This window comes from Myodes glareolus, chromosome 9, assembly GCF_982192425.1.
Source record: "Myodes glareolus chromosome 9, mMyoGla1.1, whole genome shotgun sequence".
NCBI classification, from domain to species: domain Eukaryota; kingdom Metazoa; phylum Chordata; class Mammalia; order Rodentia; family Cricetidae; genus Myodes; species Myodes glareolus.
This window is the reverse complement of record NC_142034.1, coordinates 19,270,135-19,298,060: the sequence shown is the minus strand read 5'-3', so window position 1 is coordinate 19,298,060 and position 27,926 is coordinate 19,270,135. Positions and strand designations below refer to the sequence as shown.

The following is a 27,926-nucleotide window of genomic DNA, read 5'->3' as shown; positions in this document are numbered from 1 at the left end:
GAGGCAGACTGGGCTGTGAGGGGAGCTCCTGAAAGCCAATGATGGGAGAAAGCACAGCCCTCCCCTCCCCACGGCTGCTGATGAAGATGGCAGGGGAGGTCCCCAACAAGTAAGATGCGGGGATCATGGTGGGACCCAGCAACAGCTGCATACCCAGGAGGACAGGAGAAGCTCTAGTTACGGATCGGAAGCTTCCCGATCCATAGTGAAGTGTGAGCCCCAGTGTGAAGTGATTGGAAAAGGGGCCTTGGGGAGCGCCATGGTTTAAGTGGTTGCTGTTGGAATCGGAGTCCTTGTGTGGAAGCACCAGACCTTTAGCCTCACGGCCATTTGAGAACGCACTGCCTGCAAGCTAACGGTGTCCTCATTCCACCCCACCCTGCTGCAGCCTCATCGTGAACATCCAGCTTCCAGCTTCGTGAGAAGTGCATTTCTACTGACTGAGTGGCTTAGTCTGCGGTGTTAATGGCAGCACTAGCTAACTAAGCCAGTGTGGCCACGGACACACGTGCGCAGTACTGTCTGTCACAACCAGAGGACATAACCCAAAGATCCTTCTTTTGGCAAATAATTAGGAAAAGGTAGCTGCTGGTCCTGGTGATGCAATGTCAGTACTTGGGAGGCGGAGGCAGGATGATCAGGAGTTCAAGGCCAGCCTTAGCTCTACAATGGGGTGGGATGTAGACAGACCAAAGATCAGTGCAGGCCGTTATTGAAGTACATTCACCAGAGTAGGAGAATAAACGTATTTTATTTAACAGTTGTTAGGTTGCCTTAAGACTTTAAATATGTAGGTGTATGGTAGGAGGCCTCCATTTGTTCTCTTCTTGGCCCTGCTAGCATCAGGGCTGGGCTTGCCTCAGCCTTACTCACTGGGCCCTAAGCTCCAGAAAGCACGTGTAGACCCCTGTCCCAGAGCACAGTGCTCGGCACACGAGGGCCCACAATAAATATTGACTGCAAGAAACCAAGGGGGACATCGGAGTAAAAGGCTGGCATAGTATGAATGCTCAATAAATATTAGCTATTATCCTTTGTTGAGTTAGTGAGGGTGGGTGGAGCTATCAGATCCATAAACTGAGGTGTGTGCATGGGGAAGGGGGCAGCTGACACATGCTCAACTCTCTGTGCCCGAGGCTGTGACCTTTCTCCAGTGGGCCCCTCCCAGCTCTGCACGGCAAGTGAGTCCTGGGTAGGCACCCAGTCAGGGTGCAGGCAGGGGCTGAGGGCTTCTATTTGTTCTGTTTTTCTTCCCCCAGAACAGCTGTGGTAGGTTCCCTGTTACCTGAAGGGACCCCGCCCCCAGGTTCTCTATTGCCTGAAGGGAACTCCCCACCCCCCTCTCCTGCAGGGTGCTCCAGCCTGTTTGCTCTGCTCAGCCCATCCGTGCTGCAGAGGGGATGGGGAACCACTTCCTCCTCTAGGGGCTGGGTTTGTTGTGGGGAGAGCCATTGCAGGGATTCAGGGATTTTGGAACCTGAAGTCATTTGACTTCTGCTACAAGCCCCAGGTCCCTGGAATCATGCATGGTGGGCGCCGGGTAAGCATGTGGTGGGCATGAGGAACATGGAGAGAATAGGGGTGGCCCAGGGAGAGAGGAAAGCGGAGGAAAAGCCCTCAGGTGGCCTGCAACAGTGTGGCACAGGAGCATAAGGCTAAAGAAAGCAGTCAGTGGCCTGGGCTGGCGGCCAGGGTCAGTCCTCCCGTGGCAGCAGGGACAGTGTCAGTAGCTGCTTCGTGACCAGTGCCGGACCTCCTGCATAGCGCGGGGCCTACAGTCTCCATCCAGGCCTGGCCAGATGCAGGCCTGTGGAAGCCAGAATGCCTTCATCCAATCCCTCCTCCCAACCGCGGCCGTAGGAAGCCCTCATCCGCCCCCACCCCCGGAACATCCTCGCGTTTGCACAATAGGCGGCGCTGTAATCAAGAAAGGGCCCTAAGGAACCCCAGATGGGGATACAGCAGGGAGAAATCACATTTCATGAACTGCGGTCATGAAGGGGGTCACCGTACCCTCTGAATCGAGGGGTGTAGAAGTCACAGTGCAGCGGGGTGGGAAGCGGAGAGCCTCAGAGAAGGTCCAGCCTCATGGCCTCCAGCCACCCAGGGTCCGCAGTCAGTGCGGCGGGAAGATGTCTGCGCACTGCTGTAGGATGAGCTCCACCACCTGGTTCTGGAAGACCATGGTCATGGGCATGCTGGCCTCCTCCATCTCAGGCCGCAGCAGCGTGGGCCCGAACACTATGGCCACATTTTGCACGGTCATACGGTTCTGCTCGCCATGCTCGATCACCCTGTAGTGGGAACGGTGGGGCCAAGAGCTCAGAGGCTAGGGAGTCTTTCAACAGGGGCCGCGGCCACGACCAACCTCCCACCCCTTTCGGCCCTGGGAAGTTTGGCTTGCTCACCGGCACAGGTGCTGGATGAGCAGTCGGAGCGTGTCGTGGTTGGGGGTGGGCAGCGTGCGCACCAGGTCACGTACACAGCGGCTGCGCTGCGCTGGGTCCTGCAGCTCTGGGTGAGGGAAGGAACCAGAGGTGATGGTCTGCTGGCTGTGACAAAGGCGGGCCAACCTCCCCACCCGTCCTCTCCCTAAGCCGCTCACTGATGGCTGCTATGAACTGGTGGAAGTGCGAGAAGGGGAAGAGGGGTTCTGGCAGCTCCCGGAAGAAGAGCTTCAATGCGCCTGTAATCACGTGGACGTCCTCCCAGCGCCCGTCGTCCAGGTCCAGGCGCTCATCTGCGGTAGGGAGAGAGCGGGGAGAGGCAATCAGCATCCACTTGTGTTTTCAGCCCCCAGAGTAGGGACTGGGGAAGAACCTCACCGTGATCCACCTTATAGCGCAGTTTCTGGATGGTGGCCAGGTTCCCACTGATGCGGTACAGTCCGTCGATGTCCAGCCCTGCGGGAAGGGGAATGGCTGAGCCTGGAAGGGCTAGGGACCCTAGCAATTTCTACTCAGGATCTGCCCATCTGCTTCTCCTTGACCCTGTGCTCCCCCAGGGGTCTCCACCCTTTGCTCCTAGAAGCCGGCCATGGAGCTCTGCCCTGTCTGTGCATGCGTACATACCCCGGGCCTCGACAGTGCGGATGCATTGCTGCACGAAGCGTGGCACAGGACTCCTCTCGCGCTCACACAGCTGAGCCAGCGCACATCCAAACACCTGGTCTGGGGGAGAGATTGGTCAGCGCCGCCCAGCCCCGTGCCACCTGAGCCCGGATCCCGGCGAGTTGCAGGTACCTTTGATGTAGCCCTTGTCCCGCAAAGATTGCAGAGTGGGTCTTCTCTGCAGGAATTTGCGGAGCTTGTACCGGACTCTGCTCAGGTCGCTCTCCAGGCCTCCAGGGCTTGGGGAAGGTGAGGCTGTCATAGACCGAACTCGGTCAGTAGGTGGCAGTGATAGCACTGGCCCTAGATCCCCAGCCAGGGCATCACTTCCCGTATCCCCCCTCCCTCCCCGAGGGGACTCTTTGGCTATCTCCCCACCTGACCCCATTGCACACCTGCATTCTGCCGCACATCCTCCTCCCGCCAGCTTCCAAGGCGCTCGCTGGACCCGAAATCAGCACTGCTGGGCTCACCTTCCACCCCCTGGAGCAGGTCTGCGGACTAGAATCAGACAGCCTCAGAGAAGCAAGGCCTGGGGCCGGTTGGGGCCTCTCCCGAGCATCTCTAGCCTGGAGACATCCCAGGAAGAGACAGATTTCTCTTGGCAGGTTAAAGTCCTGGAACCAACTTCCACCTTCCTTGGCTGCAGAGTCCTCCAGGAGCTGCGGGGTCATTCTGCCCTCTCCCTTTCTTTCTTATCCAGGCCCTCTTCAGCAGCCTCCCGGTTCCTGACCTCCTCACAGTTTTCAGTCAACTCTTTACATCATACTCTTTATGAGTGAGACTGGTTCTCACTCATAAACTTGCCAAACCATTGCTGATCGCACCAATACCTCCTGCATCTGGATTCCTGCTTCTATTAGGACAATCAAAATCTGGACCCAGCGCTAACTCTTCTGGAATCAAGAATCAAATACTATGAGGTCATTTCTATCTAAATAGCTGTTGATTCTGTTGGTCACAGCTGGGGATCAGACTCAGGACCATTTGCATACTGGGCAAGTCCTCTGTCACTAAGCTATACATTCACAATGCATGACTGGCACTACCAGGGCTATGGCTCAACGGCAGGGCACTTGACTAGCAGACACGAGGCCTTGGATTCAATCCGTTGACCCTTTATCTTCCAGTTCGAGCTGTCACTCCTGCTAGAGTCTGGTTCTCGGGGTACTTATGCACTTTCCCGCCTGCCACCCTTAAAATGTGAAGCTTCTTTGGGTTGCGGCTGTGCCCTCCCATGGAATCCTGCAAGACCAGCCCCAGAGCGGGAGTCACAAGCCTCTGGACAGCCCCTCTCATCAGCAGATAGGCTGCTTTTGCAGAAATGGCACTATTCCATTGGTGTCATAGGTTCTCCGTGCATAGCTTGGGGTCCTGCGTAAAAGGCCCATATCCCTCTCAGTCAGCCCTGGAGGTCCCAGGCTCTACCTACCAGCTCCTCGATGCCTTTGGCAATGGCCTTGTGCCAGGTGCTGATGATGGCTTCTGAGTCATGCTGGATCAGGTACTCTGAGCCATCTCGGCTTCGCAGCTGAAGGGACACAAGCCAGTCAGTTACCCCTGCTCCCTGGGTCTGTCTTGGAAGAAGGCTTGGAGTGCGTGTGCGTGTGCGTGTGCGTGTGTGTGTATTGAGAGAGAGGCGACCTGCCCCTCCCCAAGAGACTCAGAGTCTAACAGAGTTTCAAAGGCCTCAAGTCAGATCCAAGTTTTCCTCTTTGTTTAATGCTGTGGGTGACAATGTTGGTGGGCGGACTAAGTGGGGTCACTTTCTTCCCGAGCACACAGCCAGTAGTGACAGATCAGAGCTCGGCCGGGCTCCTTGCTGCCGGACATAGAACACAGCAGGCCTCCCCCAGGGCATTGGCAAAGTGATAGAAAATTCCTGCGGGAGCCTGGCTGCTGGAATGCAATAAAAAAAAAATACAGGGAGTAGAAATAGATTGTGATTGGCCGACTCTAAACACAAGAGTTGGCCCAGCTGCAAGGCCTAGCTTTCGAAGTGCATATCAATCTAGCCCTTCGGTCCAGAGTGAGGCAGAGTGAGGCAGAACCTGGCTCAGACAGTGGGGAATGACTTCTCGAGTCAGAGAAAACGGTCTTTTGGTTGTTCTCCTTTTAAAATTATCAGAGGTCAGAGAGATGGCTCAGTCAGCTGTTAAGAACACTTCTTGCTGTTGCAGAGAACCTGGGTTCAGTTCCCAGTGCCTACAAGGAGGCTCACAAGCATCCAGTTCCAACACCAGTTCCAGGGAATCCAATGCCCTTTTCTGACATCTGTGGGGTACCAGGCACACATGTGGTGCAATACATACATATATACACACATACATGGAGGTAAGACATTCACACATTTAAATAAATATAGACCTGAATAAAGCTTGGAAAATCATCAAAAATGAAGCATGCAAGCTCCCTGCAGCATGTCTGGACTGTGCGTCTGACTTTCCTCATAATAAGCTATCAGAAGCAGACCCAAGGTGCCGGCTTAGCTCCCATGGAGCTCTTTGGAAGGGCACATATCCCTCTAGAGCCCAAGTTCATAAAGCTACACATTAGAAAGCTCTTTAAGAACCAAGAGTTAGGGGCTGGAGAGATGGCTCAGTGGTTGAGAGCACTGGCTGCTCTTCCAGAAGTCCTGAGTTCGATTCCCAGCAACCACATGGTGGCTCACAGTCATCTATAATGAGATCTAGTGCCCTCTTCTGGCCTGCAGGCATACATGGAAGGTGGAAGGAATTGTTATATACATAATAAATAAATAAATCTAAAAAAAAAAAACCCAAGAGTTAGGACAGTTGGATTCCCAGGAACCTAGAGAGGACCCTTCCCCTAACAGTAAAGATCCATGTGACCGATCGTTGTCCCCTTTCTCACTTGCTGCCTGGAGAAATGGATCTAAGTTTCCCTCAGAGACCACCAGAGCAACTCTGATTCACTGTTTGCTTCTAGCTTCTCCCCATCCTGGACCCCTAACTTGTTTTGCCAGATACTGGCTACTTTTTTTTTCCCCTTTGATAGTGGTGGTGGTTTTTACCAGTTCACTGTCAATGGAGTTTGTTTGTGCATGTGTGTATGTGTGTGCATGCATGTGTGTATTGTGTGCGTGCATGTGCAGGAATGTATGTGCAGGTGGAAGCCAGAGTTCAACCCCAGGTGTTGTCTCAGGTGCTGTCTACTTTGTTTTTGTGTTATGACAGGGTCTTCTGCTGACTTGGAATCCAACATTTAGGTTAGATTGGCTGGCCAGCAAGCCCCAGGGAATCCATGTCTGCTTTCTGTGCCACCACACAGGCTCCTCAATCTGTGTGACAAGTACTTCACTCACTAAGTCATCTCCTCTGCCCCTCACTGCCTGTGCTTTTCTGGCGTTCTGCCTTGCAGCTCTTAGGGACGGTCAAAACTCCGGAACAGCGAAAGGCGTGGTGCTACGAGGCCTTTGCCAGAGTCCTTTTGCTCTACTTGCTGGGAAAGCCGACCAACTTGTCACTAGTCTATTCACTGGGGACCCAATAAAAACTGGAGTCTGGGCTCTGGCCAGTGAAAGCAGGTCCCTGGCTCAGCCCATCACAGTGAGCGGCTAGACTCAGTTCTCGGTCTCAGACTGGTAGCTGAGAGAAGGTCCCTCTGGGGATGGCAGTTTCACCTCCTAGAGCCCTGCTTCTTACCCTCAGTGGCAAGGGCTATTAGCCCTATACCCAGGGTGGGGACGTTCAGACAACACGATAAACCTGAACTCCAGCTGGGGCGGCCTTGACTTTGAGTCTTGAGTACTCCAGCCCCACTTTCTACAGGACCCCATTCCTGGGCCCTGTCTGCAGTGGGATTCAGGGGCCCCTCCCCCCCAATCCCACCACTCACCTCCAACACATTCTTCTTGCTGGATTTGTCTTTGGGGGCCCAATCGAGAGAGGCCCCCTTCAGTTCGACCGTGTATTCAGGAGTGGAGAGCTTGGAAGGATGCCTCTGTGGGGAAGGAAGGAATAAAGGAGGCAAAATTACAAGAGGCACCCACCCAGACGGGCTTGCTAAAATACCTGGACCGACACACCAGGCTCCTAGAGCATCTTTGTCCTAGAACCTACCAGCCTGCAGAAAGGAAAAGAGGAAGGAACCTAGCCCCATTTTGTGAGCAGGTATGCCAGGCCCCAGCCGCCCAGCTCTCCAGACTGGAGCTGCCTGTCACCAAGGACTGTTCTGCAGGCCCCAAGCGGCTGGAGTGCTTTGTACTGTGGTGAACCTGCCAGCATTCCCCTTCTTTGTCACTATCCAGCTCCTTGGTACTTGGGAACCCATCTTCTAAATCAGCCTTTCCTAAGCCAGACCAGAAAACAAGAGCAGTAGGCCTCCCTTGCTCAGTGACAGGTCTCACCAGGCCGCCCGCAGCTGAGGTTTTGGAGTCCTTGAAGAAGGTCAGGACGCCACCCTCCAGCACCGTCCAGGAAGCGCTCCAGTGTTTCTTCCTAAGGACAGAGGAAGTGGGGGTGGGCGGGGTTGAGATTTGCACCCAGTCTGGAGGACTCACCCCACCTCTCCCCTCACAGAGTTTTAAGAACATAGCTTGGGGCACTGGCCCCACAGAATTGGATTCCCACCATGCAATAGCTGGTAGGCAAGGAACCTTAGGTGCCTCAGTTTCCTCATGGGACTTCGCATGAAGTCGCCTCGAGGATTAGTAAGAGCGTGGCATAAGGGAACTTAGCACTTGGGGAACTCTATCACCACAGCCCACTCTGCCACGGTTGGGGTCTGAACAGGCCCTCACCGAAGTCTCTTCCCCTTGTCTACTGTCTTGGTACGATGGAGCACTCCGGCCTTGTCCAGGGTCTTGATCTAAGAGAATGGGGGGAAGGGGAAATGGCTATGACAGGAAAGCAGGAAGGAACAACGCTAGCAACTCCTCAGCTGGACCTTCCCTTACAGGCTAGGCCTGAGGCTCACCGCACCCTGCCATCCTCCCACCTGCTGTCCCTACAGAAGTAGCCACAGGGAGATTCCCCCAGGGCGTCCCCGCTCCCTCTACGCTGGGGCTTACAGGGAAGGGAGGGGTATATTCCATCAACCCCTGACCCCAGACCCCACGGCCCTTTCCCACCTTCTCCTCCGGAGGGCTAGCCTGGGCTGGAGTGTCACTATCCTGGCTTGATTTACGAATGCTTCGAGGGGCGGGGATGGGGACCTGGGGAGAGACACATTGTCACCTATCACCCTCTCCACCTTCCCCAGCTCTCCCTTCCCCAGCTGTTTACCTGGGGCAGCTCCCACTGCACAGAGGAGTCCTCTAGATTGCAGAAATATGGCTTCCCATGCTGGTCCTCCAACCTCACCCACTGTGGACACAGGGATGGTCAGGGCCCTCAGCCCCGAGTCCAGGATGGTACTAGGGGCTGGAGTACCAGACTTAGGACTGAATGGCATGGGGTCTGCCCTTTAGTCTCGAGGGGAGGTCCTAGTGGAGGAAGTCTGGGGAGGGAATGCCAGCAAGGCTATCTAGGTCCGGCTGCTAGCAATGTCCTACCTGCTCTTGAGTGAACTGGTTGGTGTAGAGCGTCTGCTTGTCTGGGGTAATGTGACAGGACCAGCCAGGGGGTGCCACGGGAGAAGTGGGGTCAGGATCACCGAAGGAGCCCACAGGAGAATAGTCCTCTTCCGGGTAATTAGTCAGCAATTCGGGGTAGTCTGTTTCAGGAGTTGGGGGCTGCAGAGACCAGAAGACGGAGTCAGAGGTTCTTCTGCCTCTTCCACCAGATTCACCTATTACTCTCCAGTCCTCGGGGCCAAGAATCAAGAGAAGTCAGAGACCCTCAGAAATGGCCCTGTCTCTACACTCTGGTCCCGGAAAGCAAGAGGTGGGATCAGAAATGCTCAGAGGGTGGCCCCACCCCCATTCTCTGATTTCTGATTAGCATGGAGAGGGGTCAAGGATGCTCGGAAATCACCCCCTAATTGCCCCCCCCCATCCCCTGATCTCTAAGAAGGAGGTGGGATCAGAGGCCAGTCCCTCACCCTCTGAAGCCCCGGGCTTCGCGGGCTCAGGCTGGGTTGCATCTCCAGCTGCTCCTGGGGCTCCTCCTCCAGGTCCTCAGTCTCGTCCTCCCAGGCAGTCTCGCCCGTCAAGGGGTTGTAGAAGAACACCCTGCGACTCTCCTCATCCCAGTACTGGCCCCACTCTGTCTCCAGGCTCTCCCCGCTTCCCACAGAGGCTCGGGAGGTGGCCGGACTGGTGGCGCCTTCAGAGGCCTCAAAGGGTGAATCCCAGGTGGTCACGCCCGTGTCGGGATTATAGTAGTAGGGGCGCCCAGTGCCCGAGTCGGTGTGCGTCTCCCACACTGGGCTGAGCCGAGGAGGAACTGCAGCGGAGCGCGGCGAAGTGGCCCGAGGTTGCCTCTCTACATTCGCATACACTGGCTCCGGGGGATCATCCACCTGCAGGAGCCGAAGGAGATGACTTTTGGGGTAACTTCAGAGTCGCACAGGGTGGCCTTGGACATTTGCAAACTGGGTAACCTTCAGCAAGCCCTGGTACTTCTCTGACTCAGTTGCCCTTGGTGGAAAATGCGTGCTTTGCCCATGCCAGAAATTATGGTAAAAGAAAGGAAACGCATTTTGAAGGAGCTACCCGAAGTAGCGTGTGCCCCAGACGGGAAGGTCAGCTTGTAAATCACAGACACTAACTCAGCTCTCAGGAGTCTGCACTCTGTGGAGGGGAGGCACTGGCAGCAACAGATCAAGGGCCTGGGACCTGTTCTTTGTGGGGTCTCATTTGGAGTCCTTTTGCAGTCGGTGGCCCCACTAAAGGTTCCCACCACCCTTGACGGCTCCAGCAATGGAATCTGTACTGCTGGGGGTTGCTTTGCAGGTTTATGAATGAGAGAGAGCGAGCGAGCGAGAGAGCCAGATAGGCTGGAGAATAAAGGGTCAAAGAAGGAAGAGCACCCCCCCCCCCCCGCAAAGGAGCATGCCATCTGGGGTTTCATCTGGCTAGGCACAGAGGAGAGGCTGGGGTGAGTCACACTCTCTGCCTCCTCCTGGGCAGAGGGGCAAAGTCTGAGGCCCGCAGAGGCCACCCGTCACCTGCCTGGGCTTGGGCTCTGTTTCCTGCCACTCCTTACTTGCCCCTGGCCTTGAACTTTAAGCTCTAGTTGCAGGGCCCCACCCCTCTGCTGGAACTTCTGGGGCTGATTGCACTCAGCCCCTTTGCAGCCTGTCTATGTTCAATTCCACTCAGCTCACCCCAGGTTCTTCAGGTCTCAGCTCTTGAGAGTGTCAGGTTTCAGATCTGGTCCCAGATCTCCCCAGATCCCACCAACAATGCCAAACCCCTACAGAGACAGCCAGTCTATCAAACCCAAGGCAGCAGGAATGCACCTGGCTAACAGTTTTCTAAGAATACACAATGCTCCCAGCAAACAGTACACCTCAAAAACCTAATATGGTGGACTGGGGAGGGGGGCGGAGCTCACAAAGCATGCAGGGAACCCTGGGTCTGATGCCCAGCACTCAGGATAGAGGCAGAACTTCACAAGTTCAAGGCTATCCTTACTCACACGTGGGGTCTGAAGGCAGGTTGGGGTACCTGAGATCCTGTCTCAAAAAGACCCAAATCGAACAAAATGCTGACAATGGTCTATCTGGCCAGGGCAATTATAAGGCTTAGGTTTTTGGGGGTGGTGCTGGGTAACTGAACCATAAGTGCCGGCCTGTGGAGCTTCAGCGCCAGTTCTTTTTCCTTTAAAATGTTTGGAGATTCCTTTTTTTTTCTTTTTTAGATTCCAATTTTTGTAAAAAGTAGTTTTTTGTTTTGTTTTTTTAAGAAAAACACAAAATGGACCGACAAGATGCCTCAGTGAGCAAGCACGGTGACCTGAGTTTGATCCTCGGGACCCACGCGCTGAAAGGCAAGCACTAACTAGCACAGGTTGTTTTCTGTCTTCCATATATGTGCTGGGACACACTCACACAGTATGTGCTGGGACACACTCACACAGACACAGTAAATGTACTAAGATAAACTCGTCACAAATGTTCCTCCTCTGTTGGCCAGGACACGTGTGCAAGGGAAGCATGGCATACTCAACATGGTTTCTCCCTGGGTTTTAGGAAGGAAGATAGAAAGCAATCATTTGGGACTGGAGAGATGGCTCAGTGTGTTAAGAACATTTGCTGCTCTTGCGGAGGACCTGAGATTAGTTCCCAGCCCCCACATGGTGGCTCACAACTCTCTGACTCCAATTCCAGGGGATCCGATGCCCTCTTCTGATCTCTTTGGGCACCAGGCACACACGTGATGCATGTACATACATGAGTGTTTGTACTCACACACAGAAAAATAAGTAAATATTATCCCCCCCCCCCCCCCACGTCACACATCTTACTCATAAGATCCCTCTGCTTTGCCGTGTGGCAGGAACTGAGCCGGACACTGGGAATGCAGCAGAGAACAAATGGACGTAAGTCCCTGCTTGGCAGAATTGGCCTCCAGTGCACACATGGCAGGTGTGGGGTGTGGTGAGGGAAGCTTGTCAGTGACGGTCACCGCTGAGAAAGACTGCAGAGGTAGGGGCCAGTGAGAGGGCTCAGCAGTGAAAGGCACTTGCCGCCAAGCCTGACAACCTGAGTTCGAACCCTAGAACCCGTTCAGTGGAGCAAGAGAACTGACTCTGCCAAGTTGTCCTCTGTCCTCCACATATGTGTGCATACAATAAAAAAATAGGATAAAAAATTAAAGGCGTGGTGAGACACGGGAGGTTACAGGTTCTGACAAGGTGGCTAGCCCCAGGATGCAGGGGCTGGGCTGAGTCACCAATTCTTCTCCATATCCCTCGAGGCTCATGTGGTGGGGACAGGGCCTTCTGCACACTTCTCCTTTCTCCCTGACCCCAAACCTCATGTGTATTCTTGTATGTCAGCTACCCCAGGCTAGCCCACCTCACCAGAAGAAGTCCCTATCCACTTCCTCACTGTCCTCTTCCTTAGGCTGTCCCCTTGGCCTGACTGTCCTTCTCTCCTGTCCTCCCCACGCTGGCTTTGCTCCTTGGGGAGCCTCAGGCCACTGCCTCTCAGTGGAGAGGTTAAAGACACTCATCCCTTTGTTAGGGTCCGGTGGCATTCTGCCTTGAAGGTTGGGGAGTTGCCCACCAACCTGACCCTCTTTTTTCCTTTCTTCCTTCCTTCTTTCCTTCCTTCCTTCCTTCCTTCCTTCCTTCCTTCCTTCCTTCCCCCTTTCTTCCTCCCTTCTTCCTTTCCATGTGTATGTGCAGTACATGTGTGGGTGCACATATGTGTGCATGTGTATGGTCTGAGATTGATAGTGGCTGTCTCCCTTGATGGCTCTCCACCTTATATATTGAGGTGGGGGGTCTCTCACTTGAAGCCAGAGCTCACTGATTTGAGTGTGATCCCCTGTCTCTGCCTCCCCAGTGCTGGGATTATAGGCAGACCACCATGCCTACCTGGCATTTACATGGGTGCCAAGGATCCAAACCCTGTCTCAGACTTACACAGCGAGCACTTTACCCACGGAGCCCCCTCCTTTTCCCCACGGCCTGCATCTCTTGTGAGTACAATGACGTAGGATGATGTGGCAGATGCCACTGCCCCCCTCAGGAGAGACAATGCCCTGAAGTATATAACGGATCTATTCAAGCACTGCTTTAATGTGCAAGTCAGTCCTGTGGCGAACGCTGGAAACAAACGGCACAGAATGTGAGGAAGGATTTGCTGGGGACGAAAGTTTGAGCCACAGAGCCCAGGAGAGTCACTGGGACAGGACAGACACCAGGATGAGAGGGAGCAGAGAGGCCAGACATGCCTCCTGCCCCACACCTAGATACAGTGGGACTGTGACCTTGCTCTTCCAGGATGGGTGGTGGCGGTGGCGGTGGCCGGAAGGGTCCATGGTGGTGTGGAGAGGCTGAGGTGCTGCTGGGCTTTTTGGAGGAGGGGTTATGCTTGACAGACCATTGGAACTAAGGGATCTCAAATAGAGGACACACCGGCAGGTATGGGGGATATTGAAGGGAGACAAAGTTAAGTCCCTGGAGTGACAGGGCTATCGCAAGAAGAGACGATGCAGAGACGTGTGGTGGGGACAGGAAGCATTAGGAAGATGTGCTACCCCAGAGATACCAAATGCTTGAGGTGAAAGGTAGGGACCCCCAAAGAGGGAAGCAGGCAGAACCCACTCCTTTTTGAAGCTGCGGCCATGGAACTATAGTACTCACTGGTCCCTCAAACTCTGGCCTCTGGCCTCTCACTGACCTCTCCATGGGTCCCCCTCCCTCAGCGATGAGCTAAAGGGACTTTCCTCTGCTGGCGGGGTTCAGCTGGACTCTCATTGCTCCTGGGTCTGTATAGGCCCTTCGCTGTGCCTTTTTTTGGGGTGGGGAGGTAGTGGGGGCTGCCAAGCTGGCCCCCACTCTGGAGATCCACATGCTGTCACAGCGTAAAAATAGTATCAAGTTGCACCATGTAGACATGGGCTGGGTGGGGAAGAGGAAGAGGCCTCCCCACCTCTGGTCAGAGGGCTGAGCCAAGAGAGACCTTTAATTCTCACCACAGAGATCCCCCTTCACTTCTTTATGGTTATGCACTCCTTACCTTCAATCTACCCCCCTCCCCAGGCCAGACGCCCCCTCCCCCGCCCCGCATCCTCGTCCACAGTGGCAGAAGCCCTGTCTCTCTTGCCCCAAGCTGGGCATCTCAGATCTCTCTGTGCACCCTCGGACAGGGAAGGCCTCCGAGAGGGAAAGTGCTGAGATCACCTGACATACACCGCTCTGAGCTTCTACAACCAGCTCCCAGCAGACCTGCTACAGCTCCGAACCCAGAAGGCCCTCGGCAATCCCGTCAGAGGCTGAGCCTGTCCCGACTCCTTCCTTCTATCCTTACCTGTGCCCGCAGGGCCCGGCTCTGCCTCCTGGCCAGTTTTGCAATCATGTCCACCATCCCGGCCCCTCTGAGTTGCTGGGATACAGCCTGGGAAGTTTTTAGGGGGTGGAGCCCAGGATCACAACTCTGGGCTGGCACAGGGCAACTGGGAAACAAGAAGTTGCCTTGAGATGGCGCGAGGCTGAGTCTGCGACTGGTTTCCTGTCGGGGCTGCGGAAGTGCCTGCGACAAAGTTGCCTGGTGGGTGGGGGGTGGCGCATATTGGGGTGTTTTCATGTTTCCGGGCCTCCACTGGCTGTACCCCTGCGCTCAGTGCTCTGGTGACAGAGGACGTTTAAATCCCAGCTCCAGATGTAGCTCAGAGCAGCCTGTACCAAGATGCTCATACCTAAGTCACAGGTGGGATGGAAGATGGGCTCAGGCCTCATCTGGCACAGGTGAAGAAGGAAGGACTGAGGAGAGGGCTTCAGCCTGGGCTAGCCTAGGGTACGGCGTAGCTCCTGTGGCTGTGAGGATGTGAAGGGGAAGGTTGTGGAAAGACGTTCAGATGAGGAACGGGTTTGGACGCAAGTGGTTTGGGGAAGCTGGTGTCTAGACTCTGCCAGCCATGAGAACGGAAGGGGCAGTGACCATACCACTGTCTTCCCACTTGACTGCCTGGCTCTGTCTCCTCTAGACTTGGTCACCAAGCTGCACCTGCCCTCTTCCGCCCGGGTGGTCGCACGCACTGATCTTCAGAGGTGTCTCTGCATCTCTGTGTGAATCTGTCCACCCTCCACTGAGAACTAAGAGAATAAACACCAACCAGCTGCCCACCCCCCTTCTGATTTCTCCTCTGTCCACCGCCTTCTGCAGGTGACACTCCAACCCAACCACACACAGTGGACTCAGCACACTCCAGGTGAGCATCTGTGGCTGCTCCACCAAGTGCCTGGCGACCATCTTGTCTGTCCTGCCCTTCCCCAAGATGCTCTCCCTTAATGAGCCCTGTTTCCATGGGTCCCTGGCTTGTTTCCAGCTTAGACTCTGACCCCCTGCCTAGTCTCCCATTTCAGAAATTGCATGGAGACGCGACAGAATTGAAACACTTGCTGAGAACACAGGAGGCTGAGTCTGTGGTCCTCCGCCCTTCCGGCACCCCTGTCAGGGCTCCATCAGAAGCCCCCAGGACACACACACACACACACACACACACACACACACACACACACACACGCCACCGTCCTGGGGAGCCGGTACTGCTCCGGATGCTCAGGCCAGCTCTCAGGCTAAAGTGGCTTCCCTTCTCCCAGCAAGCGGAAGTGATGGCCACAACTGGTGCCCACAAGCACACCATGCTGAGAGTTATACAGCAGGTGTGGCCAGAGCCACAGGCACAGAGCTGCCTGGCACTCCCTCTGCCTCTCCCAGGCTGGCCTCACCATCAAAACTCTCGAAGAGAGGAGGTGTGTGTGTGTGTGTGTGTGTGTGTGTGTGCGTGTGTAGACTGTACAAGAGGAAAATCTTGTCCTCTCGGTTGAGAGGTAAAATAAATGTCCCAAAACATAGGACATATAAAGGCACATGCCTGTAATTCCAGCACTCAGGAGATTGAGGCAGGGCTGTAAATTCAAAGGTAGCCTGGAATGTGTCCACAGTAGCCTCTTGGCTATTTAGTGAGAGTCTCTAAAGAGAAACAAAAGAAAAAGAGGAAAGGGAGGGAGAAAGAGAGAGAGGGCCTAAATCAAAGACTCAGTCAGGGACCAGCAGGGACTGGCCTCCACCCACTCACTGAGCCTGCCCACTCTGCCACCCAGATTGGGTGGCGGGACAGCAGGAAGGAACTGAGCTTTTTGCCTCAATGTTGCCCTGCTACAACTTCCTAGGGGCCAGAGACTTGTGTTTCTCTCTGTATTCAGCCAGGCCAGGCTGAGAGCTACATGCTCACTACTGTACGGGGGCAACGGGAGAGCATAATAGGGGTTTCACTGCAGCATCCCAGACAAAGCCTTTCACTGCTCCCTGGGGTGATTGTGCAGCCCAGGCCAGGTGCCCTACCTCAACCGAATCCTAAACACAGTGGGGTTAGGGCTGAATTATCTCGATAAACAGACATCCAGAGGTGCGGGGGCGGGGATTTCTATAGCATGGGGGCTGTCCTCTTCCCTGCCCCCAGGGCTGGTTTCTGTGAAAACCCAGCTGGCCGCTGAGTTCCCACACCCACAGGGCGCGCTGGTGAGAAAGCTGGGCGTGCTTCTGCTTTCCTGGTTCTGGGTTTCGGATTGGGCGACCTCAGCACTGGACTCTGCCCCAGCCTCTGTATGACCTCCGGGAACTGCCAGCTGAGCCTGCTCCTCCTGGGTGGGCTTCTCCAGGTACGTGCTAGAAGTAATGCTGGCGGACTGCCTGCAGAGCACATCAAGGACCAGTAAGACTGTGACTTCCAACCTAACTGCAGAGGTAGGGAAGTGCGACAAGGGGTGGCCTTTTACCCACCCACTCCTCAGAGTTTTCCCTCGCTTTAATGTAGGGCGCAGGGGCCTCCTCTTCCAGTGGGCTTCCTGGACCTGGCTCTCCAGAGTCTCACCAGCTATGGAGGCCTCACCCCCCACTCCTCTCTCTCTCTCTGACAGAGACAAAGAAACATACAGAGAGAGGTAGAGACAGGGAGAGAGAGAGAGAGAGAAAGTCTCCCACACCTCCCCCTCCATGGCAGTTCACATCCTTATGCCTTGTAATCTTGGCACCAAAGAGGCTGAGGCAGAATTTGATGCAAAATAAAGAAAAGGAAAAGTTCACAAAGTTTGAGCGCACACATCTGCAGCTGTGCACACTGGCGCTTTGATTAACAACCACCAACGGTAGTAACTGATGAGACTTCGATGGAGCTGAGGTCAATTCTTTTTCTTTCCTTTTCTTTCTTTCTTTTTCTTTTTTCTTTTTTCGTTTTTCTTTTCTTTTCTTTTCTTTTTTTTTTAGCTGAAGCATTCTTATTCCCTGAGTCACACTGGCACCATAAGTGACAGCACCAGGCATTAGTCACAGCTCCTGGTGACAGCAGGGTAGACGCATCTGTGACCTTGGCAGCTGTATACATAAGCCTATAGCACAAGCAACTAGGTAGGGTGTACAGAGCACAGGGCCTGACGAAGGAATGCACCTGCGAGCCTAACCTTTAGGGGGGGGACACCTTTAGTGCGGTGCCCCCCCCCCAATTAGGACAGACACTTCCCTGTGAGTGGCCAGTAGCCTCAGACGTTTGGTTGCTATGTCTCTTGATCACAACAGAAAGTCATGCTGGGTGACCAACCTGTTTGCCATCTAGGTTTGGTCAAATACACCCTATGACACCCACAAGACAATGAAATCACCTAACAATGCATTCCTCGGGATGTGTCCTCATGGGTGAGTGACACATGACTGTTTGTCTTAGGACCTTTGTAACAGTTTAGCTAAGTCTATGACAAAGCACTGAGATTTAAGAGCCACAAAATAAATGAAAATACATTTGAAAATGTTTGTATTGAAGATATTTTTTTTTTTAATTTTTTATGGCACCTGGGATTGAACCCAAGGATTCTTGGCGGCTAAGCAAGGGTCCTACTGATCATCTACATTCTAGATTTTTTTTTATTTTTTATTTTGAGACAGAGTTTTGATAAATTGACCACATTACCCTCCAATTTCCAATCTTCCTGCCTCAGTCTCCCAAAGTATTGAGACTGTGAGTACCAACTTGCTGGACTTACATAAATATGATTTAAAAAAATCTTTTTTCTTTTTAAATTGAGAAGCTAAGACAAGGTCTTTTTTTGGGGGATGGGGGAGACAGGATCTTACTATGTAGCCTTGGCTATGTAGACCTGACTAGCCTCAAACTCACAGAGATCTGCCTGCCTCTGCCTCCAGACTGCTGGGATTAAAGGTGTGTGTCACTCTTGCCCAAGTCTTACTAGGTTGTTCGGAGTAGTCTCAAATTCCTGGGGACAAAGGATCCTCGTGCCTCAGTTTCCAGAGTGTCGTAGACACAAGCACGTGATACTGTGTCTGGTTTAAAAAAAAAAAATCTGTAAGACAGGATTTGATTTCCAGCACCGAAAAAAAAAAAAAAAAGAAAGTTGGAAAGAAAATTTATAAAACTAAAGGTAACAGGTGGAGGCCGGAGAGATGGGTCAGCAGGGGTGAGCTGTGTTGCTCCTGCTGAGGATCCAGGTTCGGTTCCCAGCACCCACACTGAGCCACTCACACCTGCCTGTAACTCCAGTTCCAGGGGTCTGACACCTTCTGCTGGCATCTGCATACACATGGTGCAATAAACACACAGGCAAACACGCATACATGTACATTTTAAAATCTAGAAAAAAAAGTAGCAAATGCTAGTGAGGTATGGGGAAAGCAGAATTCCCCTGCAGTGTGGGTGAGATGTAAATAGTATGCAAATCAACGTGAGTGTTCCCCCAAAGCTAGAAATAGCACGGCATATGCTCCAGCCACCTCACCACGGGCATACAGTCAAAGAAACTGAAGTTAGCATGTTAAGAAGACAACTGCACTACCACGATCATTGTGAGCCAACATACAGAATCCACCCAGCTGTCCATCAAAGGATGAGTAAAGAAGACACGAGGGGATGCTAAACACAGTGGAATACCAAACACAGTGGAATACTGTGCAGCCACAGTAGAGTGAAGTTCCCTGTAAGTGCATGAATGAAACTAGAGGACACTGTGTTAAGTGAAACAAACCAGTCATGGTTTGTGTTCCCACTTCACGGTGGGAAGTGAAAAGTTGGCTTTGAAGAAATAGAACACAGAAGAGTGGTTACCAGAGCTTGGGAAGGGTGTGTGTGAGGGGAAGGAATGGTCAGTGGGTCTAGGGGCTCAGTCAGATGGAGGAGTAGCTTTCTGCACTCCAGAGTCCTGAAGAGCACCTGTGCTTGGCACCAAGTAGTTTTACAGTTAAAAATAGCTAGTAGAGAGGGGTTTGAATATTCCCATCACAAAGAAATAATGAAGTCTGTGATGATCAATATGATTACACTAATCATACTTTTATACACTAATGGAAATCTCACTGTGTGTGCTACAAATGTGTATGACTGCTATGTCAATTAAAAAAATAAAATTAGGGCTGGAGAGATGGCTCAGCGGTTAAGAGCATTGCCTGCTCCTCCAAAGGTCCTGAGTTCAATTCCCAGCAACCACATGGTGGCTCACAACCATATGTAATGAGATCTGGTGCTGTCTTCTGGCCTGTAGACATACACACAGACAGAATATTGTATACATAATGAATAAATAAATATTAAAAAATAAATAAAATTATAGAGTCTGAGAGATGGTTCAGCTGTTAAGAGCACTGGCTGCTTTCCGAGGACCTGGGTTCAACTCAACCCAGCACCCACAGGTAACTCACAATTGTCTGTAACTCCAGTTCTGGGAGATCCGATGCCCTCACACAGACAAATGTGCACATAAAATAAAATAAATACTATTTTAAAGTTGGCGATGGTGGCACACACCTTCAGTCCTAGCACTAGAGAGCAGAGGCAGGAAGAGGTCTCAGGTTTGAGGCCAGCCTGATCTACATAGTAGGTTTCAGGACAGCTGGGATTATACAGAGAAACTATGTTTTGGGGGAAAATTATTTAAAAAAAAAACTCTGCATACATATTTCCGCTAAAACATTCAAGACTATTAGCAAAAGGAAGGGCTGATCAATGCAATTACAACTTAAACAAAAAAAAAAAAAGAGAACTCTTAAGGAGAGTTTGGTCAAGTAAGGAGCTTTAAAAAGGACTTTAAAATATATCGTTGTACTCACCAAAAAGATATCACCATCAGATTCAGATTTGTGGGCTCAAGTTCAAGCAGAAGAAATTCTCTCCAATGTCACAGCACAAGTACAAAAGGGTGGGGGAAAAGATAAACCGGCAGACCGCTCAGGAGAGCAAACTCTCAAGTAAAAGAAAACAAAGGAAGCGAAATCCATACAATAAAGAGAGCCCTACACTGACTGACAGGGACGAGTCTGCTGCCCGGCAGGTTCAATAAGTGTCGAGACTGGATGGAGAACTCTCATTTGGTTAGGGATGCAAGGATGGAGGAAGAAGCCATTGATGAAATGGAAAATATGACAGAGAAAAGGGAAGCCAACTCCACCCTCACCCCCAGAGGGGGAAGACACAAGGCTAACCAAGGAGTGCAAACCACGGCAAGAAAATCCAGATCAACAAAATCCTGCAGCGGGAATTGGCTGTTGACCGAAACATGAGCAGAAGGAATGCTCCTGCTACAAGACAGGCGGTTGGCCTAGGTTTCTTTTCGTTTTTCGAGATGAGTTCTTGGTAAGTTGTCCTGGCCGACTTTGACCTCATGAGTCTCCTGCTTTGGCTTCCAAAACGCTGGCTCGACAGATGTGTGCCCTCTACCCCAGTTCATATGGGATTTCAGAGGGGGAAATTTTACAAATCTAGGGAAGATGAATTCTCTCCTAACAGAATGACAAATAGCCAAAATCAACTAGGGAACTAGTCAAATAAGCTGGAATAGACTGGTTACTGATAACGATGGGGGAGGCTGATCTGGAAGGTTTCATGGGAAGAAATTACAGAATCCTTTAGGACTATCTGTGACATCACTCTCTTCCTCCAGGAAGCATTCTGAGATGTTTCCTGTCAATCCCATCATGGGAGAGAAGAAACTTCCAAAGTGCCTTCTGTGGCACCCTGGGGACGTGTTAGCCACACATCTCCTAACGGTACGGTACTTTTGTTGGCCTATCTTGCCTCCTGGACAATAAGCTACCTGCAGCCAGGGCTTTCCTTTCATGGTGGTCCTGTTGTGCCATTTCTGGTCGAATGAGTGAGAGGCATAGGAGCTGCCTTCCCATCAGCCTACTGAACTGCCTCGTGGCAAACTCCCGGCAGGGAAGCCCGGGGAAGCAGATGCTGGGAGAGGACCCCGAAGTTGGCAGAAATAGACTGCAATTTCCCCCGTTACCCCAACATTTAAAAGAAGGTCAAATCATTTTACAGGGGAGGGTATAGTAATTCGTACATGGGGAATGTTCCTGCCTAGGGACAAGGAAGAGGGAGGCTGGGGTCCGGAGTAAGCACGGTTGGCCCCTATGTTTTCCAGGATTAGACAGAGACCTGTAAGTCTCACAGGAGACATCCAGACAGGAACAAAAGATGCAGAATCGGGACCCCCAAGAGCCTGCGGATGAGCTGAGTGGAGAGGCAGCGGATCTGGGAATCCCCTCCACACTAAAGTCCTTCCTCACCTTAGAAACAGAGCTTCCTCAATTTAACCAGGCATTCTTCTGCCCCAGAGCCACAGGCTCTGTTCCAGCTCCCCCAGACATCAGCCAATAGCCACTGTCCCTTTGCTCACCAGCCCAGACCCTTTTCTGGCACAGAGCCCAGAACACATTCCCGACTACCAGTTACTATGGCCATGGGCCTTCCTGTTCCTCAAGACCTGGCACTGATCACCCATCCAACTGACATTCAGCATTGAGGACTGTCCCCTCCCACTCCTGAACAGAGGGAAGGTGGAAAAAAAAAGTCCAGGGTTCAGATGGGAGCGGCAGGAGTGTGCTGGTCCTCGGATCCAGCTTGAAGGCTAGGGGCTAGAGGGAACCAGGGACCAAGAGTGAGGAGGAATTCAGCCCCCTAGGATCTAGAGGACACAAGATAGCCAGCCACCCATCTTGCAGGGCGGTAAGTAGAAGCATTAAGGCTGGAGGTGGGGTGGCGGGGGAGCCCTGTTCTCCCTGCTCTTCGCTAAGCCAGATGGTGGGGCTAGGTCCTGGGACCTGTGGGTTGGCAGGGAGGAAAAGACCAGGTCAGGTATAAAAAGACCAGCTGAGCCACCTGGGGCAGCTTCCCAAGATAGGGCTCCTGAGCGCTGTTGGGGAGACAGGGGTGGAGGGAGTGAGCAGATTGGACAGGACTGAATGGGACAGGGACATCTCACTGGATGTTCTTAATTTGGCCTCCACTCCCTGCTTTTACTGACCCCAAGCTTTTCAGACACATGGTTGGCTGGGACATTTGTCTCAGGAAGTGTACAGGACAGGGAGGGATCAGGCGGGGACTCCGGGAGCGAGGCTAGAGAGAAAGCTGGCCAGTCCCTTTCTCCCCCCAGGATCCGGGTACCCTGAAATCACTCACAGTTCCTGATGGCCGAGGTGGGAGAAATGAGAGCCCAAGGGGCTCCTTCCAGTTCAGGCTGGGTCCAAGCTCAGGAGCAGTGCCTCTGGGGCTGTTTGCATAAGTTCCCAGCAAGGTCTGTAACCTGTCCTGCCAGTGGCCAATGCCCAGGCAACAGGGGCGGGCCCTAGTCTATCGGTGCCCTGGGCCTTCCTACCTCCAAGGCTAGGGCAGGCGTTTTGACCACACCCTAAAATCTACTAGCTAGCGAGGCCAGAGGCCACAGGGAGAGGGTGCTATTGGGGATTGAACCCTGTGTCTTAAACCTGTTAGGCATGACCTTGTACACCCTAGTTCTCTTTTTAACCCTTAATTTGAGAGAGTTCCACTAAGTGCACCAGACTGGCTTTGCATTGCTCTGTAGCTCAAGGACCCTTGAAAACCGGATCCAACTTTCTCAGCCTCCCGAGTAGCTGGGATTATAGACCTGGCCCTAGAGGCCACTTTGTCTCTTGCCTTCCTATGTGACCCTAGCCCTGTCAGGAGTGCTGGTTGTGGCCTCCTGACTATCTAATTCCCCTGCTGTAACCTGGACGTCAGCAGTGCTGGCTAGAGGATTGCAGGGCTGGGCACTGTGCTCAGAACAAAATGGATTTGCTTGTCTTCTGCTCCCACAGTTCTGGCCCAGAGGAGCAAGGCTACTCAGCGCTGGCCACTTTCCTGAGACTAAATTTGGCGGCTAGGGTGGGGTTTTGAGTCAGGAGGCCTGGGTCTGATCTGAACTCACTTCCTCTATAACCCTGTTTGTTTTGGGGGCAAAAGAGTGTCCCATGCCACCTTCCTAGCTGCTAGGCACTGAACTGTGTGGCAGACCTGTGACTGAGGACAGAGGGCTGTCAGCCCCTGGGGGCTGTGTCTCACTACATCTTGGGTTCACGGTGTCCAGCTCCATGGCCAGCATACACCAGGTGTAGTGTGAAGTACTCACATGAACTGTGGACATAAAACGCTGAAGGTGGCAGAGATGCCCTTCTCTGGGTATGCCTGCCGAGCAGCCCGCCCTGAAGATGGAGCTGGTATACAACAGGTCCATCTGATGCCCTGTCACCCGTGACACCTGGCGGTCCACACCTTTGCTCCCGTTTTCAGCCACTCTCTTCTTCTAGGGATCCTATCTAAACGTCCCTCCTCCTGCCTCCTCCCTCCTCCCGGCTCTGCCTTCATCTGCTGCTTCCAACTTTGGGATGCCTTGATTGTTTCACCCTCTTACTCTGACCACAGTGTTTCTCCGTCTTCTCTGCCAAACGGTTGCCCGCCTGCCCGCCGTAAACCCTTTCCACTCACATCCTTCAGCCCCTGACCCACACTGTCTTCTGCAATCCCTTGACAAGCTTGTCTTCTGGTGGCTATGTCAGATAATGTCCCATGGCCTTTGTCTTACTTGAACTTCTGCACATTCGCCTTGACTTTTAGGCTTCTGCTTTTCCTCTTTGGTCCCTTTGTTTCCTCCCGACTTCCTCTTTTCCTCCTTCTGAAAACTCTATTCAGGTGCATCCCATTTTTTCCCCTCTAACCCGTGCTTCCTCCAAAGCCTATGTAAACAATGCCACTGTCTGCCCACCAGTGCAAGTGGGAAGTTAGGTCTCAGCTGCCCAACTGCTTCTCCCTGGCCCCAAATTCCATAACCCTCCCTTTTTCACCATGCAGTATAGCCCTGAAGACAGGAGTCCTTCTCAAACCCATTCCCTTCCTTACTACGAGCCTTCCAAGAGCTGCAGGACAAAGTACAAATTCCCATAAAGCCCTGCCTGAGCCACCACAAACCGTGAGTTAGAACTATAAAGCTTCCATGAAGGCCTGTCCACCCCTCCCCTCTGCCCCGCGCCACAGCACCCTAGCACAGCTCCCTGAGGCCCGAACAGGGTGGGACAGGGGCATCTGCTATCAGGATCCTGTCCCAGGCAGTGTACCTCCCAGGGCTGTTCTGTGCTCCCATCATCCCTAGGACTGGAGGCTCACTGGGGATTTGAGAGACTTCTAATCAATTCATGCTTAATGGACAAACAAGAGTAAGCAAATCGACTTGGGGAATCATGGCGGAGGGCTGTGTGAGGAAGTATGAGTGAGGGTAGCGAGTATGACTGAGTTGGAATATGAGTAGGGGTACATGTGTGTGTGCATCTATGTCTTCTGTGTGTGTGTGCATGCACGTGCACACAAGTGCGTATCTACGTCCTCTGTGTGTGTGCATCTATGTCTTCTGTGTGTGTATGTGTGTACATGTGCACGCATGTGCGTATCTATGTCCTGTGTGTGTATCTATGTCCTCTCTGTGTGTGCGCATCTATGTCTTCTGTGTGTGTGTGTGTGTACGCGCACACATGTGTGTATCTATATCCTCTGGAAAACTGCCAGGCTCACCTTTCAGGAAATTCTTTCCCATGCTGCCTGGGACAAGGCAGGGCAGGGGTGGGGTTTCCTGTGGGAGAACAAACTCAGCATCCCTGCGGTTTGCTGGGGACAGGGTGTCAGGAGAACCACAGCAGAGAATGTGCTACTGTTATACTTGGCACACAGGAGTGAACAGGGCCAGGGATGCTGAGCCCTCTGTTGAAGCCAAAGAGTTAATCAGAGCCAGCAGCAGCCTCTATGCCAGGTCTTTGGCAGATTTCCTGGTCCCTTCTGTGTCAGTACCAGCCCACCTTCAACTGTGTCCCCAAACTGCTCACAGGAACCTGCTGGGGGCTGGAGGAAGGATGGGGAAATGTCAGGGATCCTGGTAGCTGGGGAGATTTCTCAGGAGATTCTGACATTTGGGCGATTCTCTTTTTCCTTGGTCTCAGAGCCTGGATTGGACAGCCACCCTTGGACAGGCTTGCACAGTCCTGGTTCATGGGTGAAGGGGATGCAGCTCCTTGCTTCTTAACACAGTGTGAGCAATCCCTTGGCCAGAATTCTGCACATGTGACCATTTCCCATAGCTAGGAACTCATGGGGGCAGTAGACATATTCCGAACATTACTAGGACCCATAATCTGGAAAGACCCGGGAGTTCTTTAGAGAAAGGAAGCCTGCTCAAGGGCGCCGGAGAATCAAGCGTGGGCATTTAGCCATCTATACCACAGGGGCCTGAACTGGCGGATAAGCAGGACATAGATACTCAAGTCGGTTGAGTGTTGTTCTCTGCAGTGGCCACAAGGAGGAGGGATGATCCGCGGAAACCTGAGCGCAGTGGCGCAGAGCTGCAGGCAACGCCGAGTCAGCGGGACCCTAGCTGCTCTCCCTGCAGCGGCTCCTGCTGAGCGCTTCCACGCCTCATTGCGTTTAAGGTTGACAGCAACTTTATTCCTTGGGTATTGTTTACATACGAGGACACCGAGCTCGTCAGCAGCTGGCAGGTGACCCAGCCGGGTCAAATTCGGGTTTCAGTAGCCTCAAAACCTGAACTCAGCCTTAAGGACAAGCCGCAAGGCCAAGCAGCTGCCCTATGGGGTCTCACCTCCTGGGTGAGGGCACCTGGGTCTCGGTGCCTGAGGAAGTGAGTTCTGGATAAAGCCACAGCGAGTGGCAGATGTCAACCCGTTGGGGGTCACCCTTCCCTCCTTTCTCCCTAAAAGGTTCTAAAGTTTAAGATGACAGGGCCGAGCAAGAGGATTCTGAGGCTTTAAGTGTTTTAAAACGCGCTGTATTCGCTGTCTCAGGTTAACACAACCGGATTCCGAAAGAGAGAGACCTCCCTGCAATTGAACTCGAAAAAAGCCCATTAAGAGTTTCCGTCTTGTTTTGTTTTAAAGGAACCGAAATTTTGGAAGCTGTCCCAAAGAGAAGCAGATGCTCGACTTTCACATCCACCATCTCATCTGACTCGACCTCCACCTTAAGCTTCTGGGGAAGAGTGAGTGAGACCACAGCTCCAAACTGCTCCTCCCAGAGCAGGTGGCATTGTAGGAGCGTTATTCGGTGCTTGAACCTGTCCTAGGTTAGTTAACCTCCGAGCAGGATTTGGGACAGGACCTTGTAATCAAGTTCATTTACATTTTTTTCATGAACATGAATATTCACGATGAATGAGATGAAGGGTCAAACAACGACCTCAGTTAAGAAATCAGCTGGGCTCTGCGCAACTGCGACCTCCCTCCGGTCCCCTCAATCGCGGCGACCTACCTGCTTGGGTCTCTCCTCCCGCGGAGGACAGCGCACGTCCGGGATGGCTTCGTAGACGCTCTCCGAGTCGCTGCGCGTTAGGGGCCGCGGGCAAACCCAGGAGCCCGCCACGCTGGAGGCCTTGAAGTGGCCGGCGCTGCCGAGGAGGCCGGCAGGGGGCGCGGTGCCGCCGCGGGCCAAGTCGTCCAGGGACTGCGCCGGTCGCACCGGCGCCGCGGGCCGCACGTACAGGCAAGCGGGCCCTCCCGGCGCCAGGCTGCTGGGCTGTCCTCCGGCGCGCTGTCGCCCAGGGCCACACAGGGAGCTGGCACGTCCCCGGGGCTCGGTGGAGGATCCATCGGCACCCACCGGGGTGCTCACGAAGCGGTAGTCGTAGGTCAGAGGCTCCGGGACTGCGGGGCGCGGCTGCGGCACGGAAGGCTGCGGGGCTGGGGCAGGGTCACCGAGTGCGGGCAGCTCGCGCACGTACTGCGCGGGGAGGTAGAAGGGGCGACCCCCAGGCTCGCGCCGCACGTGCCACCAATGCTCGGTACTGCGGCGCAGCAGTCGATAACGCTCGTTGGGCTGGATGGCGATACGGCGCCCGTCTTTGCCGGTGTACTCGAAGGGGTGCTCCACCAGCACGTACACGTCCCCTTCGACGTCTGCCGCCATCGCGGCCACCGCACTTTTTTGCGGGCAACAAGAAAAGGAGCTGCCGAAGTCAGGACCGCGCAGCCGAGAAGAGCACCGCGCCTGCAGCTCAAAGAAAAGGGTTCGAGTCCCTCTCCTGCCCTTGCCCAGTGCATTCGGGCTTCAGTTTTTCCATCTCTGAAATGGGGATTTGGATAAAATCATCTCCAAAGCTCCCGATCTTAAGGCTCCATTCTGTGACGTTGATTGTGAGATGTGGGTCTCGCTGCGATCCCGTGGTGAGGAAATTGAGGATGATAGGAGTTCAACTTTACTCTCCAGGGAACCTTGGCTCAAAGACCTGCGGGGACTGCAAGGTAGATAGAACATTTGCCTGAAGGTTGGTTGAGCCTCGTTTTTCGGGTCGCAAATTGGGAATTAAGGCCCCTTTCCCGCCGCTCCTCCGTCCCCGTCCCGCCCCACCCCAACGCCTCCAGCCTGCTGGGAATCCGTGGAGAGCCCTAAAGTGCCCCCTCCCTTTAGGAGCCTGCACTCCGGGAGAGCGAGGTAACTAGCTCTGGGGTGCAGGCTATGGGGCAGCCCCAAGTGGCTCTTAGGGGCGTCCCTGCCTTACTTAGCCCCGGGACTTTGACGTAGGGGCTTGGACAGCTAAGGCTGGAGAACCGGTTCTCTGGGTTTCTCTTTCCTTTCTCAGTGGCTTCACCACACACGTGAATGAGGAGTCCGGCCCGCCCATCCGGGCCAGCACCGCCCCCTGCTCTCCAGCTCCCAAAGCTTCCTGGTGTGCGCACCTGCGTAGGATCCCTACCCTGCCTGCCTGCCTGGGAGAGTAGCTCCTACGGAATGCATTGCGATAGTGTCACCAGGATCCCCTAAAGTTCTTTGGAGGAATCATCATAACGCCCCACCCACCCAATGCCTGTTCAGTGTATGGGGAAAGAGGGACGATCCCAACTTGTGTGCCTTCAAAAAAGTGAAGCCGGTGGCCTACTCCGGAA

At 53.4% G+C, this 27,926-nt stretch overlaps 1 protein-coding gene and 1 long non-coding RNA gene across 7 annotated transcripts; one reads left to right on the top strand and one right to left on the bottom strand.

The window, feature by feature from the left end:
• Nucleotides 1–732: 732 nt before the first annotated feature.
• On the bottom strand, nt 733–26,949 carry Arhgap27 (Rho GTPase activating protein 27). 5 transcript variants are annotated; one of them, XM_087909902.1, is made up of 16 exons: nt 26,296–26,949; nt 9,114–9,533; nt 8,626–8,805; nt 8,357–8,437; nt 8,203–8,286; nt 7,873–7,940; nt 7,480–7,570; nt 6,969–7,073; nt 4,543–4,641; nt 3,506–3,611; nt 3,243–3,365; nt 3,072–3,170; nt 2,826–2,903; nt 2,606–2,740; nt 2,409–2,514; nt 733–2,294 (listed from the first exon to the last, which is right to left on the bottom strand). In XM_087909902.1, the coding sequence occupies exons 1-16, from the start codon at nt 26,947–26,949 to the stop codon at nt 2,117–2,119; spliced, it is 2,607 nt and encodes an 868-aa protein (XP_087766028.1). In that variant the 3' UTR covers nt 733–2,116. The 5 variants fall into 5 exon arrangements, 4 of the variants coding, with proteins under 4 accessions (XP_087766028.1, XP_087766031.1, XP_087766030.1 ...); XM_087909905.1 differs by lacking the exon at nt 26,296–26,949 and adding an exon at nt 22,153–22,305; XM_087909904.1 differs by lacking the exon at nt 26,296–26,949 and adding an exon at nt 13,998–14,713.
• Nucleotides 16,178–27,926, top strand: LOC148120774 (uncharacterized). 2 transcript variants are annotated; one of them, XR_015738740.1, is made up of 5 exons: nt 16,178–16,351; nt 20,630–20,735; nt 21,116–21,699; nt 25,926–27,307; nt 27,623–27,926. It is a non-coding gene; the product is annotated as an uncharacterized LOC148120774 (long non-coding RNA). The 2 variants fall into 2 exon arrangements; XR_015738741.1 differs by having other exon boundaries at nt 16,178–16,436.